The following is a 25,789-nucleotide window of genomic DNA, read 5'->3' as shown; positions in this document are numbered from 1 at the left end:
TGCAGCATCAAACTTTATATGCTTTATTATTAGAGAAAATACATATTTGCATCAAAATACTCATAAAAAAGCACCTCTTGACATGGGGAATTCGACACACAGACATTACACGCACCCATGGGGACTGCCAGCCCCAATTGCTACTGCATCTCTTCCTCCCTCTGGGCCCTGTATTCCTTCATGCTCTTCTGCAAACAAGAGCAAAGGATAAATGTTAACGGCACACATCTGAGCAATTCACACACCTCTGCCACCGCCCAGGTCTGTGCTGTGACTTCTCTGCCCGGTGCCTGGAAAGGCTGAGGGACCCAAAATGCTCTGACAGAGCTCCAGGTACTTTCAGAAGTGACTGAGCCTTGCCACGGCGTCCAGCTGCAGGTGTGCACCCTACAGAGAACCTGTGCAGGCACTGGCCTCATCCTGCTGGAGACCTTGAGGCAATACCCATTTCCTTCGAGCAGACAGTCGAGCACACTGGGAGGACACAGCAGCTCAGCCTCCAGCATGCTGGGTCTCCTCACCAGCCCGCAGCTCCACCTCTCAGCCACTCTCCTGCTAAAACGCACAGGGCAGAGGCAGCACTCAGAGCTGTGCAGTCCACAGACTGGCCACGGGACGCAGCAGGGAACCTACAGACCAAGCACAGCCTCTTGTGGGTACTTTGGCACTTCCCCGCTCACAGGGAAGGAGAAAGCTCAGGAGTGTTCCCAATTAAGTTAAAAGATGGGAAGTCTGAGACCTCCCTCCTCTGCCACCTGCAGGCATTTCTGCTCCTTAATGCTCTAGCAACAGCAAGAACACGGGCAGAAACACTCACGGGGAAACAACAAGCTCTGCTGAATCTCATGTGCCACCTTCCACTGGAGGACCAGGAGGGCTTTGCAGAGACTGATTTCTCCTTTCCTCTTCCCCAATCCCAGTGGTTTAGGACTTGGAAAACCACAGTCGAACCAAGGTCTGGCAGAAAATGTCTGAAAAAACTACATTTTGTGTGTCAAAAGTGCCTACAACACAGTTCTCAGCCCCTTCCTTTCCCCTCCGAGACCAAGAGACAGAAAATGCCCCAGAGCTCTTCAGGCAACAATCTCACCTCAAAGGTGTTGAGCACGTGCTGGCAAACGCCCATCAGGTCATTCAGCCCCTTGCGGAATGGCTCAACAGCAGGGAGGGACCCTTCCGGAAAGGAACCACGTTAGTGAAACGGGGGTGGCCGAGGACCTCTCCCTCATCGCTGCAAGGCAGCGCAGCTGTCACCGAGTCCCTGTGACGGGGAGAGGCTCCCGCACAGCACCCAGGTACGTGCCCACACGCTCCTGCCTCGCAGCCCAGCCCAGCAGCATGAGACCTGACCTCAGAGGGGTGGTCCAGGCTGTGCAGGAGCAGCAGACACTTACTCAGCGGTTAGCCCCATGAGGAAGAGGTTGTTTTGGCAAGGCTAGACTGAGCAGGAATTATTTTTAAGAAATTAAAGAGTCAGCTAGCACAGACTAACTACTTGCTTCCAGGAACTGGCTTCTACATATCTGATGCTCAAGGGAACAGCCCCGTGGGGAAGGAATGAAACAACAGCATCCCTCCAGGCAGCAGGCAAAGCTGCCGAGCGGGCAGGGTCTGGGTGGAAGGCAGCAGGCGAGAAAAGGGGGTGGGGTGCTCGGAGGAATGAGTGAGTGCCAGAGGCTCAGAGCTGTCAGTGCTACCTGTTACCAGGGGACAAAATCCTCTTTGGGAGGCAAGTCAGCAGGACAGCACAGACAGGGGAAGTCTTTCAAGAGAGCCTTGTATCATAGCTGGCAGGGAGAAGGAGGAACAAGCTATCCTGCTGCAGCTAGGTATGTCAGCCCCGTTTCCAAACCCCATAGTGATTTACGGGCAGATCGGCCCTGACAGGGAGCAGCAGATCTATTTTGTCCTTTTGCTGCCGTTCAGGGCCTGCTGCCAGCCAGCCCAGACACCTGGGCCATGGGCTCCTCGGGCCTCAGCTGGCAGGATGCTGCTCAGCTCTACAGCTGGGAAACACAAGAGCTGCAGCATAAAGCTCAGGGCAGCCTCTCCAGCTGAGCAACAGGGCACAGCGGCTGCAGATGGCTAGCAGAAAAAAGAGAGAAAAGTGCTTTTCTTTGTTAGAACAACCCACGGCTGAAACCTGACCCGAGCAGGGGGGATCCCACAGAAGAACCCCAGGCACAAAGGGAACGCACGTGTCTGTACCTCTGGTCTGGATCCGGAAGTTGATCTTGCTTTCTGAGGGGTGGGTGATGCAGTAGCCACAGAACTCCACATCAGGGCTGCAGGAGGAGAGAGAGGAGACGAGAGCAGTGAATCCCAGGTCTGCCCACAGCACAGCTCAAGGAAGTCAGAGGCTCAGGCCAGCCAGACCCGCTGGGGCTCATGGAGTTTATAAAACTGGGGGTCTCACGGGAGGGGTATGCTGAAGGGAAGCGACCCGTGTAACTTTACTCATGTTCTCCACCTCGTTGCAGCTTTGCAAAGGAAAACTACGTCTGGCATGCTCCCAGGCACCAGCCTAGCACCACCAACTGTCCAGTGGCAGGCCAGAGAAGTTAAAATGTCTTTGACATGTCAGATATTAAATTATATCCACAACTAACCGTCAAGGAGCAGAGAGAGTTAGTTGTTACCCGAGGGACGGGAAGCTAGAAGCCATAAGGGTAAGACAGCCAACAAGACGGAGATCTCACCAGCCAGCCCTATCCCACAGCACTCAGGTGAGAGAGCAAAGCAGCCCAGAGATAGTTGCCAAGGTCAACCTGAGGTCTAGATCATCACACAGGCTCATGGAGATGAAGGTCAGGCTAGAAAGTCAATTCACAGCAGAGCAGGGGAAGGAAATCAGGTCAAACAGAGCCCAGTGATCACAAGGGAGGCCGATAATGATGAAGAAGGGCTGTACCCAATTAACGGCACCTAGTACAGACAAAACTGTTAGCCAAACTGCAGACTAGGCCTCCAGTTACATAGCTCAGACAAAGAGAGAAAGCCCTGAGCTGTGCTTAAATGGGGCTCCTGGGCCAATGGGCAGGGTGTGGGGGAGGCCCCAGGTGAGGCAGGTCAGGCCCAATAAGGCCTGTAAGTGCCCTCTGGGTCCTAACACCAACAGCACAAGGAAAAGAGCTGATCTTGTGAAGGAAGATGATTTCTGATTACATGTTTTATTCCAGTATCAACTGAGATGCAGCTCAAGAAAAAGGAGAGCAGGGTAGGGGACAGAGATGCCCTCAGCAGTACCAGGCACCCTGGAGGCTCTGCTTACTTCTTCATGACCATGTATCGCAGGGAGTTGCCAAGCGTGTGGTCTTCGTCGTGCAGCACAAACGTGACGCAGTTTCCATCTGTCCCATCTGCCTGGACCTGCCACAAATCGGGAAAGAAGAGGTGCTGTAAGGCTCCCTGAGGTAAGGAACGCCAGGGTGCTGGTGAGGAGTAAGTTACCAGACCTAGCTGATGCAGCTACACCGGGGTCTCTGAGCTAGCAGGGGCTGAGAACTGCGTTTGCTGCTCTTTCAGTGACCTGTGCCCCGGTGGACGGGCTGCTTGTGGGGGCACTGCGTGTGAGCTCAGGTCGCAGGCTGCTAACTCTGCTGCAAGGGAAGGCTTGCTGCTGAGCCCCGTAGCAGCAGCTGTTCTAGGCTCAGGTGCCCCAAAAAATGTGCTGCTAACCCCTGCTTCCTGAGCAGCCTGGTTTGGGATCCCCTCCAAAGCCAATGAGCCACCTAATTAATTGCTCAGCTGCCAGGGGGCTGCTGATCCCCCTGACCTCTCCCCAGGCTCCACAAAGCCCGGCGTGCCCAGGCAGCCCCAGCAGCTTCCTCTCCTGGCAGCAGGGAGGCTTCAAGGCTGAGCGCTGATCTCTCTGCGTCCTGCCTGTTGCCAGATCCTCACTGCTCGGGCAGTTTTAGAGCCCCCTGGTGGAGCACCGCCTCCCCGCAGCCCCCTCCCCTCCTCCAGGTACAGCAGCCCCCGGGGGCCTGACTCAGCGGCTCAGCAGGGAGATGAAGGCTGCTTTCGGCAAGAGGTCACCCAGACCCGCAGCGTGACTCCAGGGCAGGCTCCCCGCACGCCGGCTGTCAGAGAAGAGCAGATGTGATGCAGCACCGTGATGATGTAGGCCTGATCTCTTTCCCCCTTGCCTCCCAGCAACTCGCAGCCCACCACCAAAGCAGGGAGTCTTACTGGTGATTGAAACAAGGAGTGGCAGAAACACCTTCCCTTGGCACAGCGACCCTGCCTGCTGCCCGGCTCGCCAGACCCAGCTCCCTCCTCCTTCCCAGACACAGCTGCCAGCCTCAGTCCCTCCTGCTGTCGTGCTCTGCAAGGCAGTATTTACTAAAACTATTTGCCTCAATTGTCCTCAAGAGCATTTTTCCTAGGATTGCAGGCTAACTCAGGAGGAAGCTGTCTGGCCCCTGTCTTGTCCCTGCATTCAGTTGCACCCTAGCTCCAGTGAAGCCCTATACAGGACAGATGTGTTTTTTCAGGCTGAGAGCAAATATTTACAGCTGAGTTATAAACGTTGCATAGAATTGACTTGAAAAATAGGATGCCTGGGGCTTGAGCACAGCTCTGGGAGCTGCACTGGCTTCAGAGTCCTTCTGAGAGCTTTAGTGTGCAGGAAGGGGAGGGATGGGACAGGGCAGGACACATCTCCTGTGTGGTGGCTGGGTCAGCAACGAGGTCAGCTGGGGCTGCAACAAGTGCCTAAGAGCAGCAACACAGCGAGCTCAGCTCTGCCTCCTCAGCACAGCACGAGTACCCAGCACGTTGATCTGGCACAGGAGAGGCAGAGCATGGCCGTTTCACAAAGAACACCTTGTGCTGAACCTGTCTGCTTCAGAGATCTGTGGGTTGTTTTTTTTTTTTCCTTTCTTCCTTTTTCCTGTGGAGCATTCTCTGACGCAGCCCTGCTGAGGTCCGAGGCCGTAAAAGCCTCACCACTTCTCACCCGGCCACTGGCACACCTAGCCAGGGATCTTGCCTCTGGCGCAGCCGCTGCCTGAGCCTTCGGGGGGGAAAACGCAGCCCTTCCCTGGTACAGGACGGCTCCTCCCTGGTCCCCGCGGCATCAGACCCGTGCCCCGCGGCAGAAGGCTGAGATCTCTCCCGGGTGTTAATCTAGAGGCGTGCTGGTAGTGCGCTGCCTGCTGCAGGAAGGCTTCTCCTCCTAAGAGCCAACCTGATCTAAAAAATAATAATAATAAAAAAAAAAAAAAAATACAAAAACTCCTCCTGGGGTAGGGAAATCCTGCTCTTCCGGAGCTCTCCCCTCTTCAGCTACACACGGATTCACCAGCGCTGCTACGGCGCTGTCCTCGTTCTTCTGCCCTGGTACAGGGAGAAGGAAAACCTGGGGAGAGCTTCAGGGCTGACCGAGCCCCCCAGGGGACCAGAAGGATGGAGAAGCCCCCGCCTTTCCCCCGGGGTCACCGGGAACCAGCCTGCCCAGCCCCCGTGGCCCGGCTGTCCCCGTGCCCCACGTCCTGTCCCCGCGCTGCGCCCCCCGGCCCAGCCCCTCACCATCTCCAGCGCGGCCTTCCTCTCGTCCTCCTCCGCCATGTCGCGCCGCCGGACTACAGCTCCCGGCGTGCCCCGCGCGGGGCGGGAGGCCCTTCCGGAACACCACTCGGCGGGACTACAACTCCCGGCGTGCCCCCCGCGCGAGGCAGGATGGCCTGCCGGGACGCGACTCCGCGGGACTACGACTCCCAGCGGGCGCCGCGCCGCGCCGGAAGCGCGTCACGGCGGGGCCGGGGCGGAGGAGCCGGGCGGGCGGTGAGCGGCGGGGCCGGGGCCGGGGCCGTGAGGGGCAGCAAATGGCGGCGGGGCGGGGGGGGCCGGGAGGCGGCACCGTGGCTCGTCCCCGGGCAGGGCCCCGTGGGGCTGGGGGCGGCTGCGGGGGGCCGGCCGGACCCCGGGCACGGGGCTGGGGACACGGGGATGTATTTGTATGGTTTCCTTTGCCGCGGGGGGGGCGTTATTTGTGCTTTTTCTGGGAGAATTTGTGCTCGCCCTGTCTGGCAGCTGCTGCCTCCTGCGTCAGGAGGGGCCCGGAGCAGCTGCGTGGCCGCCAGTCGCTTCTTTTAGCGGGACCCGAACCGGCCGCGGGGCTGCTCTCGCCTCTGGTGCGATAAGCGCTAACCTGAGCTGTCAGAGGTTAACTGTGTTCCCGCCCCGTCTGTCAGCTTGGCGGCTGTGGTTTTTGGCCTGGCCTCTCTCCCGCTCCTTCAGGCGGAGGCGGCAGCTCCTGCACAAAGCCTCCGAGAAGTGGCTCCTGCGTGCTTCAGCTCCGAGCAGTCCCCGTTCCTACTCGGTGCCCCCGTCTCACGCCGTTAACTGAGGGCCTCAGGGCTGTGACCCGTGGTCAGCGCCTCGCTCAGCCGTGCCCACCCGCGGGTGGCCGATTCCTGGCCCAGGGCTCCGGTCCCGCTGTGCACGGCTGCGGTGCTGCGCTTCGAAGAGCTGAGAGAAGCTCTCAGAGGCCGAAGGCAGCAAAACGTTACCGGGATCTGCGATTGCTTTTCCTGCTTCAACGCAGGCGGCGTGTGGCTGATGCAGCAGTTTAAGGCTGGCTTAAAACGAAGACAGAGGCGCCAGGACCTGTGGCAGGATGTCGGGGAGCTCGGGGCTCCCTCAGGCAGCTCACGTTGGTGTGTCGGTGTGCTGAGCAGCCTCTGGGCTCTTCTGGGCGCAGCTTTCTGCGCCGAGGCAGCTCTAAAGCACTCCAGGCAAGCTGCGAGCCGGTAGGGTCGGTGGTGCTGGAAGGAAATGCTGTGGTCAGGCTTGTGAGAGGCTTGCAAATGACTTGGCTCCCTGCTCGTCATATGATGTTCTTGCCAGCCGAACTTGAAGAAGTGATGCAAGAAAGGACTGGGCGCTCTGGAAGCGAGTTTTGAAGCTCCTGTAAAGCACCAGAACTGGTGGTGCGGGGGCTCCATTGGCCTTGGTGTAACCCCTCATTGCTCCTGTTTGAGAGGAGCAGTGTCTGAGCAGGGACAGCACTGAAATGGAAATGCTGGGAGAGTCGCTGCCTCAGCTGGGGCTCTGACGTGACGGCTCACCTGCCCTGCTGCTGGCGGGGGTGATCTGCTCTTCAGAATATCTCTCCCTGAAAATAAATAAATTAATAATCCTGGGCTTCTGTGGAATAAATGATTTTCTATGCTGGGAACAGCTGTACTGAGTCAGACCGAAGGTGGCCCTGGCACCTGACTAGCGGGATGCCCAGGGAGGAGTGGAAAAACAGAGGAAACTTGAGATGAGCTCTTAAGCTCCAGTGAGTGGCTGCTTGGATGCTTTTGGTTTAATGGGATTCTTTTCCTCCATAAACGTGTCGGTCACTTTCTGAACTCGCGTGAGCTATTCTTCTCCTCGATATTATGTGGGAATGAGCTTCAGAGGATGCGCTGTGGGAACAGCCGCTCCCTTCTGTGGGACCGGTTCGTGAACTTCTCATTTTTGTGTTAGAAATAGTGAGTAATCACAGCTTTCTTCTCCGTTTTTATGTTCTGTGACTGCCACGATCTCCAGGTGGACACTGACATTGATCGGCCTTAATGAGCACCGTCCGTGTCTGTCTTCAGAGATCATCTCCTCTAGATCCTGGATGTAAAGCGATGTGGCTTTTTCACTTCGTGTTGCTGACGGACTTGCTGCTGGAGGGCAGTTGTGAGCCTGCAAGTCAGCGTTACCTGTGGCTGGGGGAGGAAACGCAAACCTGGCTGGTTTTCACCTCTCTCTGCTGCCACTTTTAACTGTGCTGGAGTTTCAGCCCGGAGGGGAGAGGGAGGAGGCAGGCGAACACCGCCGTTTCTTCAGCAGCAGTAAGAGGGGGCTGCTGATGTGGGCGCTCGTCATCCTCCTTCCTAACAGGCTGTGTGTGCCAGCTGGGGGTCAGTCCTCTTGCTTTAAGTCCCTGAGCTGCCTCCAGATGAGGATGGTGGGGGGGAAACAAGCAGTGTGGGGCACAGCGAGAGCAAGGGGAGTGGTCATCTCGTAAAGAACAGGTAAATGCAAGACGCTGCCTGTGCTCCGAAAATAGGTCTTGCTCTGAGACGGGGTAAGTGGGAAGCCAGCCGTGCAAAGCAGCACGAGGGGCTTCCCCTGGATCCCTGGTGGAGATGAGGGGGCAGGTGCGTGGCTCTGAGAGGTGCCAGTTTTAAGCCAGGAGGAAGCGAAAGAAGCAGGTCTGCCTGAGGGGGGGCTGCAGCCGAGCGCTTCCTTTCCCCTGCAGTTGTTGATGTGCTTTTGTGGTACCAGGCAGGAGCAGCAGAGCAGAGCAGCTTCTGTCTGCACAGCGTGGGGCTTTTTGTGTCCTCCCTCCCCCTCTGCTGACAGCGGGCTCTGACGGTTTTTCTAGAGCATGCTGTGCTGGAGCTGTGCAGTCTGAGGACTTCTGCTCTGGTTCCTGCTCGGCTTGCTGTGGTCTCTTCGCAAACTAATCCTCTGCCTTCTGCTCCCTTAGGTGGTGCTGGCCGTGAATTCCTTGGTGCTCCAGCTGGTTAAAGATTGGGGATTAACCATGGGGTGGCTTCTCTGGATTAATCCACAAGTTTATGCTTTTCTCCTCCGATCTCAAGCTCTTACGCCTGTTGCTGGCCGAGCCTGAATCCCTAAAGGTCTGGCTGACAAAAAGCAGACCCGTGAGGCATTAGTTGGTTGTCTTTTAACTTCACGGTCTTGCTAACAGCCCCGTGTTGCTCCTGCCACCTTTTCCTTTGCTGCTGTGATCGCTCGTGCATCAGTTCAGACGAAGGCAGGCAGTTCTTCCTGCACAGCGCTCGGCAGGGCCGACCCCGGAGCAAAAGACCCCGCTTGTGTCAGTAGGTGGCTTCAGTCAGTGCCAGGGGGGTAGAAGATTCGACTGGGCACAGCCTGTGTTCAGCCTTTCTACCCGTGGTCTTTGGATCCTGAAGCTGAAGCTGCCGTACCTATTTCTGGAGAAGTCTCCAAGCTCTCGCGCTGCGCTGAAGCAGGCGTGCGATCTTCCCAGCCAGAATGCAGAGATTTCCGGGCACAGTGCGAGGCAGGCAGCGTCAGGGCGGTCAAGTGCAAAGTGAAAAACGAGATTACATTTATTTATTTATTTTGGTAGGGTCAGAAGTCTTTCCAAAGCAGAAAAGAGGCTTATGGAGTTACTGAACCAGCCGAGCAGATGTCACAGCTGTGGTCTGACGTGGTTTCACGTGTTAAATCTTAGGTCTGTCGTTAGGTTAATGCGATGGTACTTCATAAAGTGTGCCCCTTTATGTGGCAGCAGGCACGTTCTTCTGACTGCGGGGACTTCACCAACGTCTGGCCCTCTGCCACTTGTGTGCCGTAGTCTGTTTGGTGTGGTACACGTGCAGGAGCGATGGCTTGTACGAGGGCGTGTAGCTGTGGACAGGCGGTGCGCAGACGTGCTCTCTTGCTTTGAGAAATGCAGACTGTGTTTTATAGGTGCCTTGGTGCAACAGTGAGTTCCTCAAGACCGTAAAAAGCAGGTGTGCGTGGTGTGACTGGAATCAAGGGGCAGCTTTTCTCACTGCAGTCTGATAGCAGTCAAAGCCAAGGCGTCGCTCCTGAACTGAAGTTGTGTCAGGGATGGTGGGCTCGGTCTGTGCGATGACCTCCTGTTAACATCGCTGCAAGACAGTTCCTTCTCTTCTGAAGGTAGCTTCTTTGTGAAGCAGGAAAAATCTGAAGGGTCCCCTGAAGAAGAAAACAATGTACCTACAGCTAGAAATCCAGGTGGAAACAGTGTAGGTAATATTCATTGTGAGCGACATTCACTGGGTGCAGGACACCTTGCGGTTGCAGTTTAAAAAAAGAACAAAACAAAAGCACTCTTCTAAAGGTCGTGGTAGTCTTGGTGGTGTTCTGAACAGAATGTAAAAGGTGGAATGAGAGAAGTTTTCTGCTGATGATATCCCGTGGAAGTACTGACCACGCTCCCTCCCGTCATGCTGAGGGCTGGGAGGGTGTTGTTAAGACCGCAGTGTTTTCTCTGCCAAATAACAAGGCGAATTCTTGTGTTTTTTATCTCCAGATAGCGTGAAGTCATGGCTATCCTGTTCGCTGTCGTGGCGAGGGGCACAACCATCCTTGCCAAGCATGCCTGGTGCGGAGGAAACTTCCTGGAGGTGACAGAGCAGATCCTGGCAAAGATACCGTCTGAAAACAACAAGCTGACCTATTCACATGGGAAGTGAGTAGCGTTTCTCTTCTGGATGTCGGAGAGACTGGCTAACGTGCGTGAGGATAGCAGTGAATGGAGGTAGCGAAATTCAGTTCTCAACAACGTCTGGATGTGTTGGTATGCTAGTCTTTCCCCCGGTTTTGCAAAGTAACCAGGACTTGAGTTTAGCTTAAGAAATTAGTACCAGGGCAGCTGGCATGAAACGAAGTTTTCTACCCTTATACAGCATCCACAGTGAATGGGAAGGTGCTCAGCTGTGGGCGTGTATTTGGCCCGTTGTATCTGCTGGCTTTTCCAGTGCTTTAGGCAAAAATGTCACCTGTCTCAGATCGTTTGTGCATCCTGGTTGCTTTAAGGGAAGTCCCGCAGGCTGTTTCTCTGAAAGGCATCCTGAGCTACCACAAATCCGGTGTCTGGGACAGGCATTTAACTCGGGCTTGTACGGGTCTCTGAACAGTCCTTGGCTGATGTTGATAGAACGTGTTAGGTTTAAACCCTCCTGGCGCTATGCTAATTTATTGCATGTGTGAAGTACATCAGTTAATGTGCTGATGGGCAAACTAAAGAAAAGTGCGGAGAAAACAGATGCAGCAGCACTGGATGCTATTTCAGCTCTCTTTTGAGTTAGCACTGCGGCTGGATTCTCAGTATTGTCCAAGCTGTTGTCTTAAAGCTGTTTTGGCTGCCTGGGGATTCAAAAGATAAGAATTTGGGTAGTCTTCCTTCGCCTTTCCCCGCCTTGGGACCACTAAGAGTCCCTGGGGAGGAGCTTTCTGAGGACGCTGCCTGCTCCGTGGTCTAAAGTACTTTGGATGCTGAATCATTTTCTACTGTAATTTTCAGGGAACAGTCATTTCCTTTTGCGTTACCTTTGCCTTGAGTGCTGCTCAGCCAACTACAAAATTGAGCTTTAGGAATGCCGTGGTGTGTTCTTATAGCTGAAAGCTTGAATCGTGGTGTAGAGGTTGATTGCCCTTTGCTGGGAGCACTGCGAGGCAGTTAACTGATGCATCTACACTTGCAAAGCGTGCTGTGAAGCGTATAATCTTTTGCTCACTACTGAAGGTTTCCTTAATGAGGCTTCAACAAACGTTGCAGAAGATCAGAGCAGCTTGCAGCGTGGTGGTTCTGCATTGCATTGTGCTGTTAAAAATCAGCTGGTGCCCGTCTGCAGCTCTGGGTACTGAGCTTAGCATCAGCGCCTCCTCTGCTCACGTTCAGTCTCTTCTGACAGGTCTTCTGTTGGCGTCGCTTTTCCTGTGCTCTGGAAGAACAACCTCTTAGGTCAGAATCTGCCAGCCCTGCCTCCCCGCGGGGAGAGGGGAAGGAGGAGTACCCAGCCATGTCTTTGGGCACGGCATTCATTAATATCTTCCCACATGCATGCTTTGGAGCTGGCGCTTTCTTCCCACTGTCAAAAAGCAAGGATTTTGGTTTGTAGAGGTGCAGAACAGGCACTCTTTCTTCCTTTTTTCTTTTTTTTTTTTTTTTTTTTCCCCTTGCATGATCATAATACCTGGACAGGTCGTTACAGCTTTAATGAAGCCGAGCGTGCACAAGGAGTTGTTATTCTTCCTGTCTGCAGGATTTCAGAGATCTGCCTTGTCAGGGCCCCAGCCATTAGGCTAGAGAATTGCACCGTTGCCTGTCTTGGATGATTACTTTATTTTGCAACAGGAAAATATTTTTATTTTGCAACAGGAAAAAAAATAGGCTTATATTCCATTTGATGAGGGTTGTTGCCATTGGTTGTTGGTTTTTAGAAGATCTTCGGGGTCTTTCATGTAATCTCCAAGGAAAATCAGCCTTCTAGCATCAGAAGTTCTGGGTGTTGCTCTGTCTCTGCTGTTAAGATTCTCCTACAAGTCACTGGGGAGTCCGTAAGGCAGTGCCAGGTGAGCTTTACCTCTCCCTTCAGAATGGAGGGGCAATACCTGTAGGTACGGAGGGATTTTTTCAAGAGAAATGAGCTTCAGGACAGCAAACTATACTTCTAGCATGCTCCCGAGGCTTATTTCAGTGTCCAGTTATTCATATAATACAAACCCTGAGTTTTAAAGCTACAGAGCTGCATCCTTAAAGCTGTACGAGGCAACTGCTCTGCAGCGTGTGCATTAACTCCCTTGCATTCTAGAGGCTTTGTGAAAGGGTTCCGCAGCTGGTGGTGAGGGGACAGTGTCAGGAAAAACAGCAGCTAAAGCCAGTGAGTTGAACTGCGCTGCTCTGATCAGTTCTGGTCTGCATTTAGTTGTGTATGAACTTTTTTGTATGTTTTTTCTGTTTCGTTTTTCTCATGGGCCTAGAAACAACAGCCTGGTTTTACTTTGAGAAGGTACTGCTTTCAACTGTGGGTTGTTTGTTTTGCATTTAACTAACAGCTGTTTGCGCCACACCTCTCGAGGCGTTAACGCAGCCACGTGCTTCAAGCCAGTTTGCCCTGATTACTGTTCTGTCAAATTCGTTTTCTTCTGTGGTTGCTTTTGTTTTGTAGTGTTTGCAACAAAAACCTGAGGCAGTGCAAGCCGGTGGTCATACAGACACGGCTAAAGAAGCAAGTCACTGTACTAGTGAGGTTCATTAAAGTATTAACTGGCCTGTCACTCCAACTAATCTCTCAAGCTAACTGTGCGTGGGTGCTTGGATACACTGACAAGGGTTAGACGTGAATCTTACGCCGGGTATCCCATCAAGGTTTTGTTTTTCACAAGTAAGTAGCTGGAAGAACATGGAAGTGAACTTGTTTGGCAGGTAAATGTCCCACAGTTCCTGCAAAGCGTGGGATGCTAAGCGCACGATGTCAGCGATCCCTTAACGTGTAAGTGGTCTCGCAGTGTAGCTTATAGGAATGGAGATGCTTAGGATCTGAACAAAGGTGGCCGGGGTATGTTGGCATCTGTGCCTTTTCCGGTACTGTAACTGGAGTTTGCCCTTTTCCAGCCCTTGAAGGCCCTGCGGACACTGGCATCTTCCAGAGGATTAGTCTTGTGGCAGCTTCAAATGACTTGTTTTCTTTCCCTCTTTGCAGTTACCTGTTTCATTACATCTGCCAAGACCGGATCATATACCTCTGCATCACGGATGATGTAAGTATTTGGGTTACAGCTGTTGCGTATGCAGGCTCTTCACGAGATTTAGCTTTTTCTGTCTGTATGTCAATGAAAAATCAATAATGGGTGCTAATTTGAGATGCCTTATTTTTTCCACTGGAGCTTTTAACTGATGGGAATGAGAACACAGCTCTGAAGCCAAAGCCTGAAACTCAAATGCATTGAATAGTTAGCCTGAAGTTAAGTTCTTATTTTTCCTTGTTTCTCTCTCAGCAGCCCCAGTGCATAGAATCTAGATGTAGAGGTAGGTTTTTAATCGTCAGTGTATTCCAGTTCTAGAAATGCTAAAGCAAAATCTTCTCCCTCATTGGAAAAAGATAGCAGGCACAGAATGAGAACTACATATACTTAAGTAATGTCTGCTTCCAGCTGATGTCCAGGAAGGTGCCTGGGATTTGGCTGCTATTGAAACCCCAGGATAACCAGTCAAATCCTGCAGCGTTCTGCACAGCATGCCTGCTAGGAACTGATAACTGTGGTTTCTTTGGCTTCGTGCCCCGTACGCTCCGTTATCTAACTGACTGGATGCGGTCTGCTCTCTCCCTTTTAGGACTTTGAACGTTCCAGAGCCTTCAACTTCCTGAATGAAATCAAGAAGAGATTTCAGACCACGTATGGCTCAAGAGCACAGACAGCCCTTCCCTACGCAATGAACAGCGAGTTCTCAAGTGTCTTAGCCGCGCAGCTGGTGAGATCTGTTGCTACATGGGATATTGCTCTGACAAGTTAAACCTCTCCCCAGAAGGTCTTCCTGTATTTGTTCACTTGTAACCAAAGTGCCACGTTGAGACTATAAAGCCAGGGGAATTGGCTGTTTTCCCTGTGCTCTCCCTACAGCTGGGTTGCTTTACTGCTTCAGTGATTATCCACCCGAACCCCTTTTTTCTAGCGATGCATTCGCTGTTTGCACCATATAGGTGCACTGCAGGTCTCAAAGGTAACGTTTGAAATCTCAAATCTAGTTCCAGTTGACTATGCAGTCCAAGATAACGTCCCTGTCATTATGAGCGAGAAAAATGCATGTTACTCTTCCTATTGAACCAAACTTCAAAATTGAGTACCTAGTAATTGCAGACTGCCTTTCGCTTCTCCCTCTTACTACATGGTAATTTGTGGCATGCTGCTGGAGCGCGATAGGGTATTTGCTCACGGTACAGCTTTCATTTCAGGAGGCAAGAAAAATGGGCTTGGGTTGCAGGCAAGTTCTATGTACAGAATCACGGTAGGCTCACCAGCTAGCTTGCACAGGTGCTCCAAGGACTTCCATTCCCAAGACAGCAGCTTAAACAGGAGGATAGATGTGCTAGGATTTTACTTGGAGCCTCCAAACCCCAGAAGCAATAGAAGCTGGGGCATGTATCTGTGTCACCCTCAACTCACACTTTTCAGCTGGGGTTGGACTGGTGTTGAAGATGGTGCTGGATTCTGAGTCTGGAGACCGTAGACACTGTAATTTTGCAAGAGAGTGAGTAGCTCCTCCAGTAGGATTCCAGTTTGGAAGTAAGGTGAAGCCCGTGCCACTGGAGTTCATGAAAAATTCCTGAAGAGCAGCATGTGAAGGGCTGTGGGACAAAGAGCATTGCTGCAGCACAGATGCAGTGAGGAAAGCTGCTGTCTGAAAGGGAGCTTCCAGCAGCATAGTGCATCTTCTTGCCAAGTACTATAGTTCTTAAGAAATTGTCAGGTTTCAGAAGAGTTTATATTAGCTACCCTGTGCCTGATTGTGGAATCCTGAAGGGACAGGTTGATCTGGTCTGGAGTCCCTCTCCAACTGGAAGTGCAGAGGAATTGTGTGCTTATTTCACTCGCCACAAGAACCTGATGCAGCCCTGGAGCTACTTTCACACTTTCAGAAAAGTGCTTTGCTCGCTGCTTATTTGAGGTGTGGCAAAGCCCACAGCTGCCAGACGGAGATTTCAAATACCAATATTGATTTGTGTTTTATTCACAGCAGTGTATGGGTATAGCTTCTGAAGTATTTCGGTGCACAGCATAGTGTTTGGATTTTCCTTCACCCTCTGTAGAATGAGATGAGCTGCATTTCGGAGCGCTTTTTTTTTTTTTTTTTTTCCATTTTCAAAGACAGCACTGACTTTATGGGTAACCTGAGTCTGCAGACAACATCCTGCCCTACTTCAGTGGGACTTTCTGTGCTGGAAAGGAGAGGAAAGGCAGAAAGCAGTTGCTCTAGGAAAGAGAAAGGATGCTCTTAAAATATAAGGTGTTCTGGTAGTGGCAGTGTTGCGGTTCCTGCTTATCCCTGGTGTTTGGTTTGCAGTGGTTGTTGTGTTTGGTTTGCAGTGGTAAAATTCAAGCACCTGCAAAGAAAAGAGTCCTGTGGAAATTTACAGGCTTGGTCGTGGTTGCTCGATGTAACGTCAAATTAGAGGAATGAAGTCAGATAGGAGTAGAGACGGAATAAATAACTGCCCTGTGACTCATGATCAATAATGTTATTAGTGTACAAAGCCTCAGGCTACATGGTCTGCAAGAACAGTGTTTTTAATCGTGTTTAAAGTTCAAGTCACACTTCTGAGAGTTCTTAATTGACTACAGACAATTTCATAAGTTGAGCAATACTATTTTTGAGACCTGTCTGAAATTAAAAGGAGGATGTCCTTGGAATATTGGCTTTCAGAGCTAGTACGCAGGCTGTATCTGGGGCAGCAACAGCTGGCGCTGTACACAAGGTGTAGGAGGCTCCCCATTTGCTTTGCTGTGACTGGTGAGCATGTTTGTTTTGCTGCTGCCGTCCTTAAAGCTTGGCTTTTTTCCTGTTGATTTGCTAAAAATGCCAGATTTCATGATATTCCAGGTGCAGGAGGAGAAGTACTTTGCTGCTGGTCTGGGAGAATAGCTTGTGTAAGTGCAAAAACCAAACAAACTTAATAACGCTCTCTAGCAGTAATAGCTGCATTTTGGGATGCAGGGTGTAGCTGGGGTTTTGACGTGGGGGACCCTGAAGGAAGGATTTGCACTCGCACTGTTGCTTCCTGAATCTTGTACTGGGGTTTGTGAAAAGAGTCATTTGTGTTGGTACCTTCAGTGATGAGCAGAGGTGATTCAGAGCATGTAAAATTGCACGTAGTTTATTGCACAAACTATTCTTTGGCTTACGCAGCAGACAGAAACAAATGAATAATAAAGCCAGTGTGGCTTCAGAAGAGCCCAATGAGTTGTGCATAATAAATTAGATTCAGTCCTATCACAGATAGGAAGTTCGTTTTTTCCTTTCCACCAAGCCTTGATGTGTGGAGTCTGAAACTGAAACTACTCAAAGAGATGACTTGTCGAAATGTAAGTGATTCTTGGCTGCAGTAAGCTTAATGAATTGCCTTATCAGAAGAGCCAGGCAGTGTTCAGAGCCGTGGTGGTATCACTTCTCTAAAAATCCCAGCCTTTCCATCTCTCTAAAGCATGGAGTAGAGCTGCTTTCCTTGGGTTTCGCATATTGATGAATTCCAGGCATCGACTAATAAAGGTTAAGCAATAAGAGAGAGCTGTTCCCTCAGATGGCTCTAAAACTTGCTAAGATTAGAGCCCCGAACGATCAAAGGCCTCATAGTGCAAGAGCAGGACTGTATCGAGGTGGTTACAGAAGTAACTTGAGGATGTTGAGTGTGGAGGAAGAGACCCTGTGGCAGTTCAGAGATCACGCTGTTAGTCAAGTGCATCGCACAGATAATGCTGAAAAGGGAGGTTGCGCTTCCAGTAAAACCAGTGACCAGCTCGGAGAGTGCCAGTTCTCCAACTTCTAAAAAACGAACCTCTGAGTTCCTTTCAGTGCTATAGCTGTTGATTATGGCATGAGTGTATGAATGCTGTTAGAGCACTCAACTGTTGGTTCTTCCCACGTGGTCAGAAATGGATGCAAATTGAGTGCTTACTGGGGAGAAAACTGGGGTTTAAGAGGCCACGTGGGTTGTCATGAAGTACAGCAAACATGATCTTGTCCTGGTCTCTGCTATCAGCAAGTCTTTTAAGATGGTCTCTTATTAAGAGGTGCTTTGTGAAGGCCTTCAGATACGAGTGCAGCGGCTGCAAGTTTAGAGCAAGTTGAAGGTTTATCCATGAATTTTGTGAGAGAGACCTGTTTCCCTGGGTGAAGGAGACTTAGGGAGCAGGGCAGTGGAGCTGTAGCTAGTATTGCTTGACTGCAGAGGACCTGTGAGGACAGCAGACTTAAAGTCAATCCAGGAATAGCAGAACTTAGTTATCTGATACAGACTTCACCTCAACTCCCCTCCTTTGCTTCTGCAAACATCGTGAGACTCCTTTTAAGCTGGGGATGTTGGCTAGTGCTTCTTCCCCCTAGCAGCCGGAACCATGTAGCCACCAAAGGTTCACTGGTGATCTGCTTACATCTTTACAGGAAGAGCAGTTAGGCAGCTCATGCTGGCCATCTCAAACAGTGCGTGGTGTTCGCAGTTCACAGGCCCCCTTCTTCTTTGTCGGAGCTCCTGCTTGATGCTCACCTACAGAGAGATGCGCTCTGCCTTGCGTGTGAAGTTGCAGGGCTCTCCTGATACGTTTCACAGAGAATTACAGAAGATGATGAAGAGTTCTGAACTATTACAAAGGCAACAAAATGGCGTGTGGGAGTGGGAACAGTGTCTTAACTTTCCTTGCAGCAAACTGATTAAACCTTCAAAAGAGGCTTTTACTTCTGGGCACTCTGGAAGTTGCAGGCACTTGTCTGCTGTGCAGCTACTGCAGTGCAGGAGCAGATGGGCATGTGTGATCTGTAAGTGGCTGAGAAGTTGGGTTTTGTCTCCTACCTGCTTCTTGATGTCTCAGGTAACTTGGAGTCTCAAATGTATGTCCTTTGTGCTGTTCAGTAGTGGCCAGGAGCTTCCCTTTTTGTTTGAAGTGCTGTGTGTATGATGCTTGCTGTCACTGACTGTTCATTTGTTACAGAAATACCACTCGGAGAGCAAGGGCACTGACCAGGTGGCAGAGACGCAAGCCCAAGTCGATGAACTTAAAGGAATCATGGTTCGAAACATAGGTACCCGGCTTCTTTTTGTGTCATGCCCTGCAGGGAGCGTTACCGTGAGCGGAGCTGATGGGGGGCTGTCCTCTCCTGACAGAATAAACTGGGGAAGAAGGAGCCGGGGGAGCTCCGAGTTTGTGAGCTGTTAATTGTTTTGGATTTGGTTCAGGGTGGCACATGGGGGCAAGGAGCACAGCTTGATGGCACTGCAGAGCTTGCGATGGGGTGCGGCGTGCTCTGGACTTGGTCTCTCTGTCACTGTGGCCTTCCTGCAGCTGCTGTGAGGAAAATGTTCTCAGCATTTTGTCCCGTTAGACTTTGGACTGGGTTTGGACAAGTCTGACCACTTGAAAATAGAGGACTAGATCTGGAACTGACCAAAATTGAGTGGGTTTAGTCCCAAAGCGTGTGAGATATGAGAGTGTTCCTTAAGTACCAGTGCCTGGCAATCTGGAAGGGTTGAGGACCACTTCTTGTCTCAGACACCACTGCCAAGAGCTCCTGGCTTGCACTTGATCTTTGGGTATTAGAAGAAGCTTTTTGCACTGGGATTCTACCTACAGATACGGATTTTTCTTTTTCTCCAGACCTCGTGGCACAAAGAGGAGAGAAGCTGGAGTTGCTGATTGATAAAACCGAGAACCTTGTGGATTCGGTAAGGCTGGGGAAGAGCTTTAGAAATGGGGAAGTTGGGGTCCTGCATCAGTTGTGTTCATCGAAGAGCAGCATCTAGAACTGCTTTTAAACAGACACTGAAGTATCAGGATGTAAAGGCTCCCTGTGTCGGAAACGAGTCCTGTCTTATTTCCCCCCTCCTTATAGCTGTTTTACCAGCTGCATACCAGCCTTCCAGCTCCTTAACAGAATGAAGGAGTAAAGTAAGGGAGAAATGACTGAGGAGGCAAATTTAATGTAATTATAAAGCATATGCTATCCAGTAAAATGGCCTACGCTCTGGAAACTTTTCTGCCTTTTCCCTAGGAATCCCTAGACCTGACTCAGCATCTTCCTCTGCAGGGTCTAGGAGAGTGCCGGTGGGTCCTGTACGGGGCCTGGGGAGATCCAAACATCTCAGAGCTGGCAAAAAGGAGTAATGCTTTAAGAGAGACACACTAGAGAAGCTCGTGGTTACCCAGTTGGGAATACTGTCCTCCAGCACGGGGTGTTTAAATCGTACCACTTTCTGAGATAGTGGCAGGAAGTAGTCTAAGCTCAGGTGTAATGCCTTAGACAAACAGACTGGAATTCCTTCTTCAGTTAATGTGAAGTCACACATATACTCTCTCAGGGATTGTTTGTTGTTGGAAACCATGCAGAAAATGAAGGAATGGGACATGGCTCTAGTCTGAGTGCCTCAGTCCAGTGCCACTCAGCCCAGTGGTGAGAGTGTCCTTAGAAATCCAGGACTGAAGTTTTCAAGCTTGAGACCAGTTTATTACTCCCGTGTGAGCCTTTACCACCAGAATGCTGCACATAAACCAAGCACATCAGATTCCTCCCAGCAAGAGTAGTGAGGGCTTTGTTTTGGTAGGGGGATCTGAAGAAGCCGGTCCTCAAAGTAGTCCTGTCCTCTGGACAGCCAGTCTGGGCTGAGATGAGGCATGTTGCTGCGTGTCTGCGCTTGGACAGTTGTGTCGGTATCCAGCAATCCTAGAAACACCTAGGAACTTCACAGCTGGGTAAGAGAAGTGTTCCCAAAGTTCAGGTGGTGGTTGAGCCTGGAAACCAGCTTTAAATCAAAATTACAGTTAGGGATGCAGTTCTGCTTGGTGTCGCCTTATCTGAAAACACTGAGGGATGCTTTGCGGGGAAAACTTGAAAATAACCAGCAGAGTGTGCTGCTGAGCTGGCTCAGCGCAGATTCTGCAGCCTCTCTCTGTGCAGGCATCTCCTTGCATGCATGTGAAAAACGTTATACTAACGCAGCCTGGTGGGTGTTCAAGGTCGTCTGGCAACCACTGCCTGTCTTGACTAGGTGGGGATTGCAGGATATTGGGAAGACTTGGAGCAGGACAAGCATACTGGAGGAAAGCTGTAGCATTAAAGGGTTTGTTGACTAGCCTGAGTAGATCTGCTGTTGAGTGTAGGAAATATCAGTAATTCCTTAAATATTTTGGAGCGCTTCAGTTCTCCAAAGTTTGCAGGTTGAATGAGAACCCAACCAGAGGTAATCCAAGATAAACTAATCCTTGTGGACAGCCTACAGACCTGGGGATGTTCTGCATGCTTAATTCTCCCAAGCTGAGTGTGGGAGGGCACAAACTCAAGCTGGTTCTGGACTTACTGTTAGGCTTTTTTGTCTGTTTGTTTTTTGATGTCACCCCTAAAGTAGCATGGGGGAGAATTTTTCTCGTGATGCCTGTTTGGCCTTGCAGTATTGTAATTGCGGGAATTAAATTACTCTGGAGGAGATAACTGTAGTGCTTTGGGTTATTAGGGAGGTAGGATGGTATGGGTGTGTGCATCTTCATCTAGCTTCTTGGGATGCAGCTTTCTTTACAGCAGGTTCAGGAATGAAATAGCTGTTTTACTTTCTCTTGCAGTCGGTCACTTTCAAAACTACCAGCAGGAACCTTGCTAGAGCCATGTGCATGAAGAACCTCAAGCTCACCATTATCATCATCATTGTATCAATCGTAAGTACGGAGCTCAACAACCTTTAGCTCTTAAGTAAGGCTTAACTACTGGAAAATGCCAACAGCACGTTGCTGTCGCATGCACACATACTTGGAATGGTCTTAGCTTTACAAGTGTTACAGTGGTTGTATGGGAGGTGTGGAGAGAGGAGCATTGTGCCAGACAGCTTTTCTTGTCCAGGCAATAGGAAAAGCTTTCTAGACAGCTTTGTCTAGCTTGTAAGAACCTAAGACATTAAGCTCATGGCTCCTCCACCTCTAATGGCTTTTTAGGCCTTATTCCTGTTGGCATTTAGTGAATTAACTTGGGACAGTGTACCTCCAGCCTGTGATAAATGTAAACGGTGCTAATGTGAGGATGCTGAAGTATAACTTCAGGTTAGATATGTGAAGTACTTTGTCAGCACTGAACCCTTTGCCGGAGGACATTTCTCAGCCTGTGTTGCTGCATGGATGTGGAGGAGGAGGTCTTGGTGCAAAATTCTGTAGGGCATCTGACAAGTTACTTCAGGGTGTTGATAACCTGGGGTTTGCAAACTTGTTTTGATTGCCAGGCCAAGTGAGCAGTTGACTGAAGGACAGAACTTTGATTCTCTACTGAAGTCTACTGTTTTCTTTCCCCAGGTTATCATCTATATCATTGTATCGGCTGCCTGTGGTAAGCTTGCATAGCCAGCCTGTGTGCAGAAGTAACCGGGAGCAGTTGGTGCTGGTCAGTTGGAGATGAGAATCACAGGAGTGTGAAGAAGCAACCTACAGAATAACTCTTAATCTTTCACTACTGACACCTTCTCATTCTTCATCCCTCCAGGACTTCAGACTACTTTGCCTTACCACCCCAAACAGGCCCAGCTGGTCGCTGCTTCTGTGCAGCTGTAACCTCAAGAATGGGCTGTTTTAAATTACTTGAAGGGATTTTTTTGTTTGTTTTTCTGTCCCATCTACAGCCTCCTCAGCTGGGTAGGCGGTACAGCCAGCTCTGGAGGGCACACGCATGCTTGCCCATGTGCCCCTGCAGCTTTGCACTTTCATGTGAGTGTGCAAGTGGAGAACTACGGTTTAGCAACCGTCCTACCCACAAGGATGGCACTGGAGGGTAGTTCAGGGTGGGCTGAGCCAAACTAATGGGAAAGACACAGGATGGGTGTGTGTGTTTCCATTTCCCACAAACGGTGGAGATCCAGGTGCCCCTCCCTGCACATCTGGCCTCTTGCAGTGTTTCAACACGTAGCGATTGCAAGTGCAATATTGGTAGTAAGAAAATGGCTTTGGGGCTGGGCTTTATGCACTGTAAAATGTAGGTGCTGCTTCTGTATGAAATCTCCTTTTTCCTGGTGGTCTTTCTGCAGTTGGTAGGAGAGGGTGTTAGGTCACCTCAGCACTTTGAAATGGCCTCCTCTTCATTAACATTTCTTCCTCTCCCTTCCCCTTTAATTTGTGGCTAAATCAATCCAGTAAAGGAGACCGTTCCATATAGTTAAGGTTGCAATAATGCATATGCGTTGTCACCTATTATTTCTCTTCTTCTTTTGAGGTTGGACTAAAATGAATATTAACATTCTCACTTGTTAAGGTGAAGTTGGGGGGCCAATCAAGGCCAACCTATCAATCTGGCTTAAGGTGTCAGGTATTAGCTGCTTGTGCTTCTACTCAGAAGGTTTGTGCTAAGAACTGAAGACAGAGAAGGAACAGAAGGCTGGAGTTGAATGGATGGTTACTTTCTCTATGGTCTGAAGCAGAAAAGATCTTTCAGAGGATATAGTAACAGGTATTCCTGTGTGCAAAAAACATTATATATATATACCCAAATCTCCAAGGCTAATAACCAAATGTAGGATCAGCTACCCTGGTAATGTGCTGCTATCAAGAGTATAGGGACTGCTCTGCCTAGCGTTGGAAGCTGTGATCGCTGTATTTTTGTCCCATCTGGGTATCTGAATTATCAGGCCACAAGCCCCAGACAGCCCCGGGATGGGCGTTGTGCAACAAGCAGGCGGGGCAGTGTGGTGGCTGGAAGTCCTGGCTGACTGGAACAGAAGCTGTTGTTGCCTGGGGTGCGAGGAGTGTGGGACTTCCATCTCATATCTTAGAGGATTATTTCCAAGAGAAGAAATGGAAACACCTGAAATCTCATAAAAGCATCAAGTGGTGTAATAAGGAAGCTGCATTGCTTTGGCACAGGGAAGTGACTTCTAATGATGGGTGGAAGCTGTGCAGGTGTGGGAAAGGGAGGCTCAGTTTGGTGACTAAACTCTGACACTTGGTGCCATGGGTTCCCTAAGCCCTGCAACACAGGCTTGCCACAGGCAGGACAGTGATATTAAATGGCTGCTCCTTCACATGCTTTGCTTGGTGTACGGTACATTGACCTTGGAGCTTTCCAGCAGGTGCCAGGTAAAAAGTTTTCTTGTAAACTTGCATGGTTATTTGGATTTGACTGATTTTACTAATGGTAATCAGATCTTGGATATCCAGAAAGTGCCAGTGGTTCTGATCAGTACCGTGGTCACTGGCCTTGGTTTCTATTTTGTGTTACGCCACTGTGAAGCAGAGAAAGACTTCCTTCCTCTTACCTGGAAGTGGATGTGGAAGAGAGCCCTTCTGCCCCTCCTTATTATCCATACAGCCTACCCCCCAGCTCAGTGTACAATTGTGCATGTTTTAGGGATTGTTAATGTTACTGTGTTAATTTCTATGATTTGTTGTCTTATGTACAAACACTTTTTAATGAAGACTTCCTTTTCTTTTAAAGGATGCACTGAGATATTAGTGTAAAAACAAAGTTAACCTGATTTAAATAAAATGACTGTACAGAAAGCAGGTTTCCTTAGCTTTGTGAAAGGCTGCCTGGCGCTAGATGTAGACCGTTGGTAGGAGCTACTCTGTGAAACCAGTGTGTCTGTGGGGATGTGGATCTCCCTGTGTAACGCTGCAGCTCCAAGCCTGGTGTCACCCTGTGTGGCTGCTTGACAAATCACACATAGAAATCGTGCTGTGAAACAGCTCCCACGAAGTCCGTGTGTAATTTCTCAGCTTTGAGAGGATTCTGACTTAGCTTTGATGCAGGTGTTAGAGCCTGTCATGACTTGACAGTGGCTTTATTTCTGATGATGGAAAGAATCTGCTTCTTCCTGGTTTTGACTTAGAGCATCTGTGAGTGCCTGGGACAGAGGGATACTGAGAGATACAGGAGAGGATGCCCCCTTGCTCAGGGCACTTATGGGGGTGGAGGGAATATAAAAGGAAGTGATGATACAGGCAGTAGTGCTATCACTTGGAAGCTAAATAAAAATTTGTGTGAAAATGTGTTTTAAGGCAATTTTCAGCGACATGAGATGAAACCTCTGTGTTACGCAAAATCGCTAATAATGGGTATCTTTCCTCCCTCTAGTCTTAGCTGGGAAGAACCCATCTTTTCTGGAAGAGTTTACCATACTGTGCTGGACTGATTTAGTGCAGCAGCAGCTGGTGACTAAGCTCACTGCCTTGCACTTGAGTCTCCATGTTTAAAAAAAAAGGCAAAAAAGCTTGGTAGCCTTTCATCTACCTCAGGAATGTTAAGTGGCTGTAGTAATGTTAGGTGCTGGAATCAGACTCATGCATCAGTATGAGGGGGTTGGATTTCCTCTTAAACTTGCAGAAACTGTTCAAGTTCAGTTGATATCTTGGTGTGAGGTAAAGAAAACTTGCATCCTAATGATGGCTGCTAGGGCTTAGAGATGATACAGAATATCAAATCCGAATGAAGATCACCTGCTCTAAGCCTGGCTGGGAAAATGAAAGGATTTCTCTTGAATTAACATCTCATTAGTTTAGTTGTTCTTATAGAGCTGGGTTTTGTGCTTCATGCTCCTGATCTGTGGACCAAAAGCAAATATGTGGCTCTCTCTGGGGAGGGATAACCATCTTCAAGTGCTTGTTGGTATCAGGTGTATATTTAAAATGCCCATGAATTCAAGCAGAAGCTAACTTCAGAATATGGCCCTGATTAACCTTCTGGCTTGCTGCTTCTAAATTAGCCTCAGGTCTGTCTAGAAACATGTATCTAAAACTGAGTCTGTAGACAGCTGTCTTGCAGTTCACAGAAACAGTTACAAAAATCTGTTAAGCTTTATCTACAATATAATCTTAAAGTATTTAAACACTTACTTTCTCTAGAAAGCTTTTGTTCTTTATTTTCCATTAAGTACCTGATTAAATAAGTAGCAGCTGTCTCAACTTAAGAGGCTGCAGAGAAATGTAGTGCATGTAAAATGCTGGCATGCTCTTAACTTTGGAATATAAACCACAATAAAGACAAAAGAAAAACTCTCAAACAATAGAGAAATCTAACTGAAGTGTTGCTAGTCTCTTATTTACTTTCCCGATGCACAGAAAGATAAGTCCAATGTAACGAGGTTTCCAGTTTTTCCACCAGACAGATGTGTTAGAAAAGAACCTTCTCCACAACGGAAAAGCTTTTACAAGACCGTCCTGTAAACTTTCAAGGCTTTATCAGAAGTAGCAAGAAGCCTGTTTGTCTAACAGTAGTCATCTCTGGCCTTCTGATGTGTGGCAGGGAGGTGCTTATATTCAGAGAACGAGCAGTCACCTTAATTCATTCTCATCTGTCTCTCTTCTGCAATGTAACTGTGCTAACAAAAGCCTTCCTTTTTGCCCTTTCACTAACTGGAACTGGCTTTGAGATTTACAAGGGGATCTCTTTCCACCTACCCCTATCCCCATTTTTGCAGCTAGAGGCTGCTCTAAAGCAGAGGAAGTGGGGTTAGTTCAGCTTCAGGAAAACTACTGTATGCAGCTATTTTATAATAGGAAAGCACTGATATTCATTAGAAGGAGCACGTGGAACATGAGAAAGAAACCC

At 49.7% G+C, this 25,789-nt stretch overlaps 2 protein-coding genes across 5 annotated transcripts; one reads left to right on the top strand and one right to left on the bottom strand.

The window, feature by feature from the left end:
* On the bottom strand, positions 1 to 7,095 carry LOC118245301 (DNA-directed RNA polymerases I and III subunit RPAC2-like). Of its 3 annotated transcripts, none has more exons than XM_050713336.1 (6): positions 6,155 to 7,095; positions 3,272 to 3,369; positions 2,209 to 2,285; positions 1,091 to 1,173; positions 818 to 980; positions 195 to 629 (listed from the first exon to the last, which is right to left on the bottom strand). In XM_050713336.1, exons 2-6 carry the CDS (start codon positions 3,283 to 3,285, stop codon positions 583 to 585), a joined length of 384 nt encoding a protein of 127 aa, XP_050569293.1. In that variant the 5' UTR covers positions 3,286 to 3,369; positions 6,155 to 7,095; the 3' UTR covers positions 195 to 582. The 3 variants fall into 3 exon arrangements, with proteins under 3 accessions (XP_035397238.1, XP_050569293.1, XP_050569292.1); XM_050713335.1 differs by lacking the exon at positions 6,155 to 7,095 and adding an exon at positions 5,533 to 5,673; XM_035541345.2 differs by lacking the exons at positions 195 to 629; positions 818 to 980; positions 6,155 to 7,095 and adding exons at positions 1 to 188; positions 5,533 to 5,672.
* On the top strand, positions 5,677 to 25,257 carry VAMP7 (vesicle associated membrane protein 7). 2 transcript variants are annotated; one of them, XM_035541343.2, is made up of 9 exons: positions 5,724 to 5,787; positions 7,543 to 7,835; positions 10,040 to 10,198; positions 13,215 to 13,272; positions 13,847 to 13,984; positions 18,214 to 18,304; positions 18,877 to 18,944; positions 20,833 to 20,925; positions 21,550 to 25,257. In XM_035541343.2, the coding sequence occupies exons 3-9, from the start codon at positions 10,053 to 10,055 to the stop codon at positions 21,595 to 21,597; spliced, it is 642 nt and encodes a 213-aa protein (XP_035397236.1). In that variant the 5' UTR covers positions 5,724 to 5,787; positions 7,543 to 7,835; positions 10,040 to 10,052; the 3' UTR covers positions 21,598 to 25,257. The 2 variants fall into 2 exon arrangements, with proteins under 2 accessions (XP_035397235.1, XP_035397236.1); XM_035541342.2 differs by lacking the exon at positions 7,543 to 7,835 and having other exon boundaries at positions 5,677 to 5,787.
* The last annotated feature ends 532 nt before the right edge of the window (positions 25,258 to 25,789 follow it).

The sequence above is a fragment of the Cygnus atratus genome, chromosome 13, assembly GCF_013377495.2.
Source record: "Cygnus atratus isolate AKBS03 ecotype Queensland, Australia chromosome 13, CAtr_DNAZoo_HiC_assembly, whole genome shotgun sequence".
Lineage (NCBI taxonomy): Eukaryota > Metazoa > Chordata > Aves > Anseriformes > Anatidae > Cygnus > Cygnus atratus.
The sequence above is the reverse complement of the archived record's forward strand: the minus strand, read 5'-3'. Positions and strand labels throughout refer to the sequence as shown.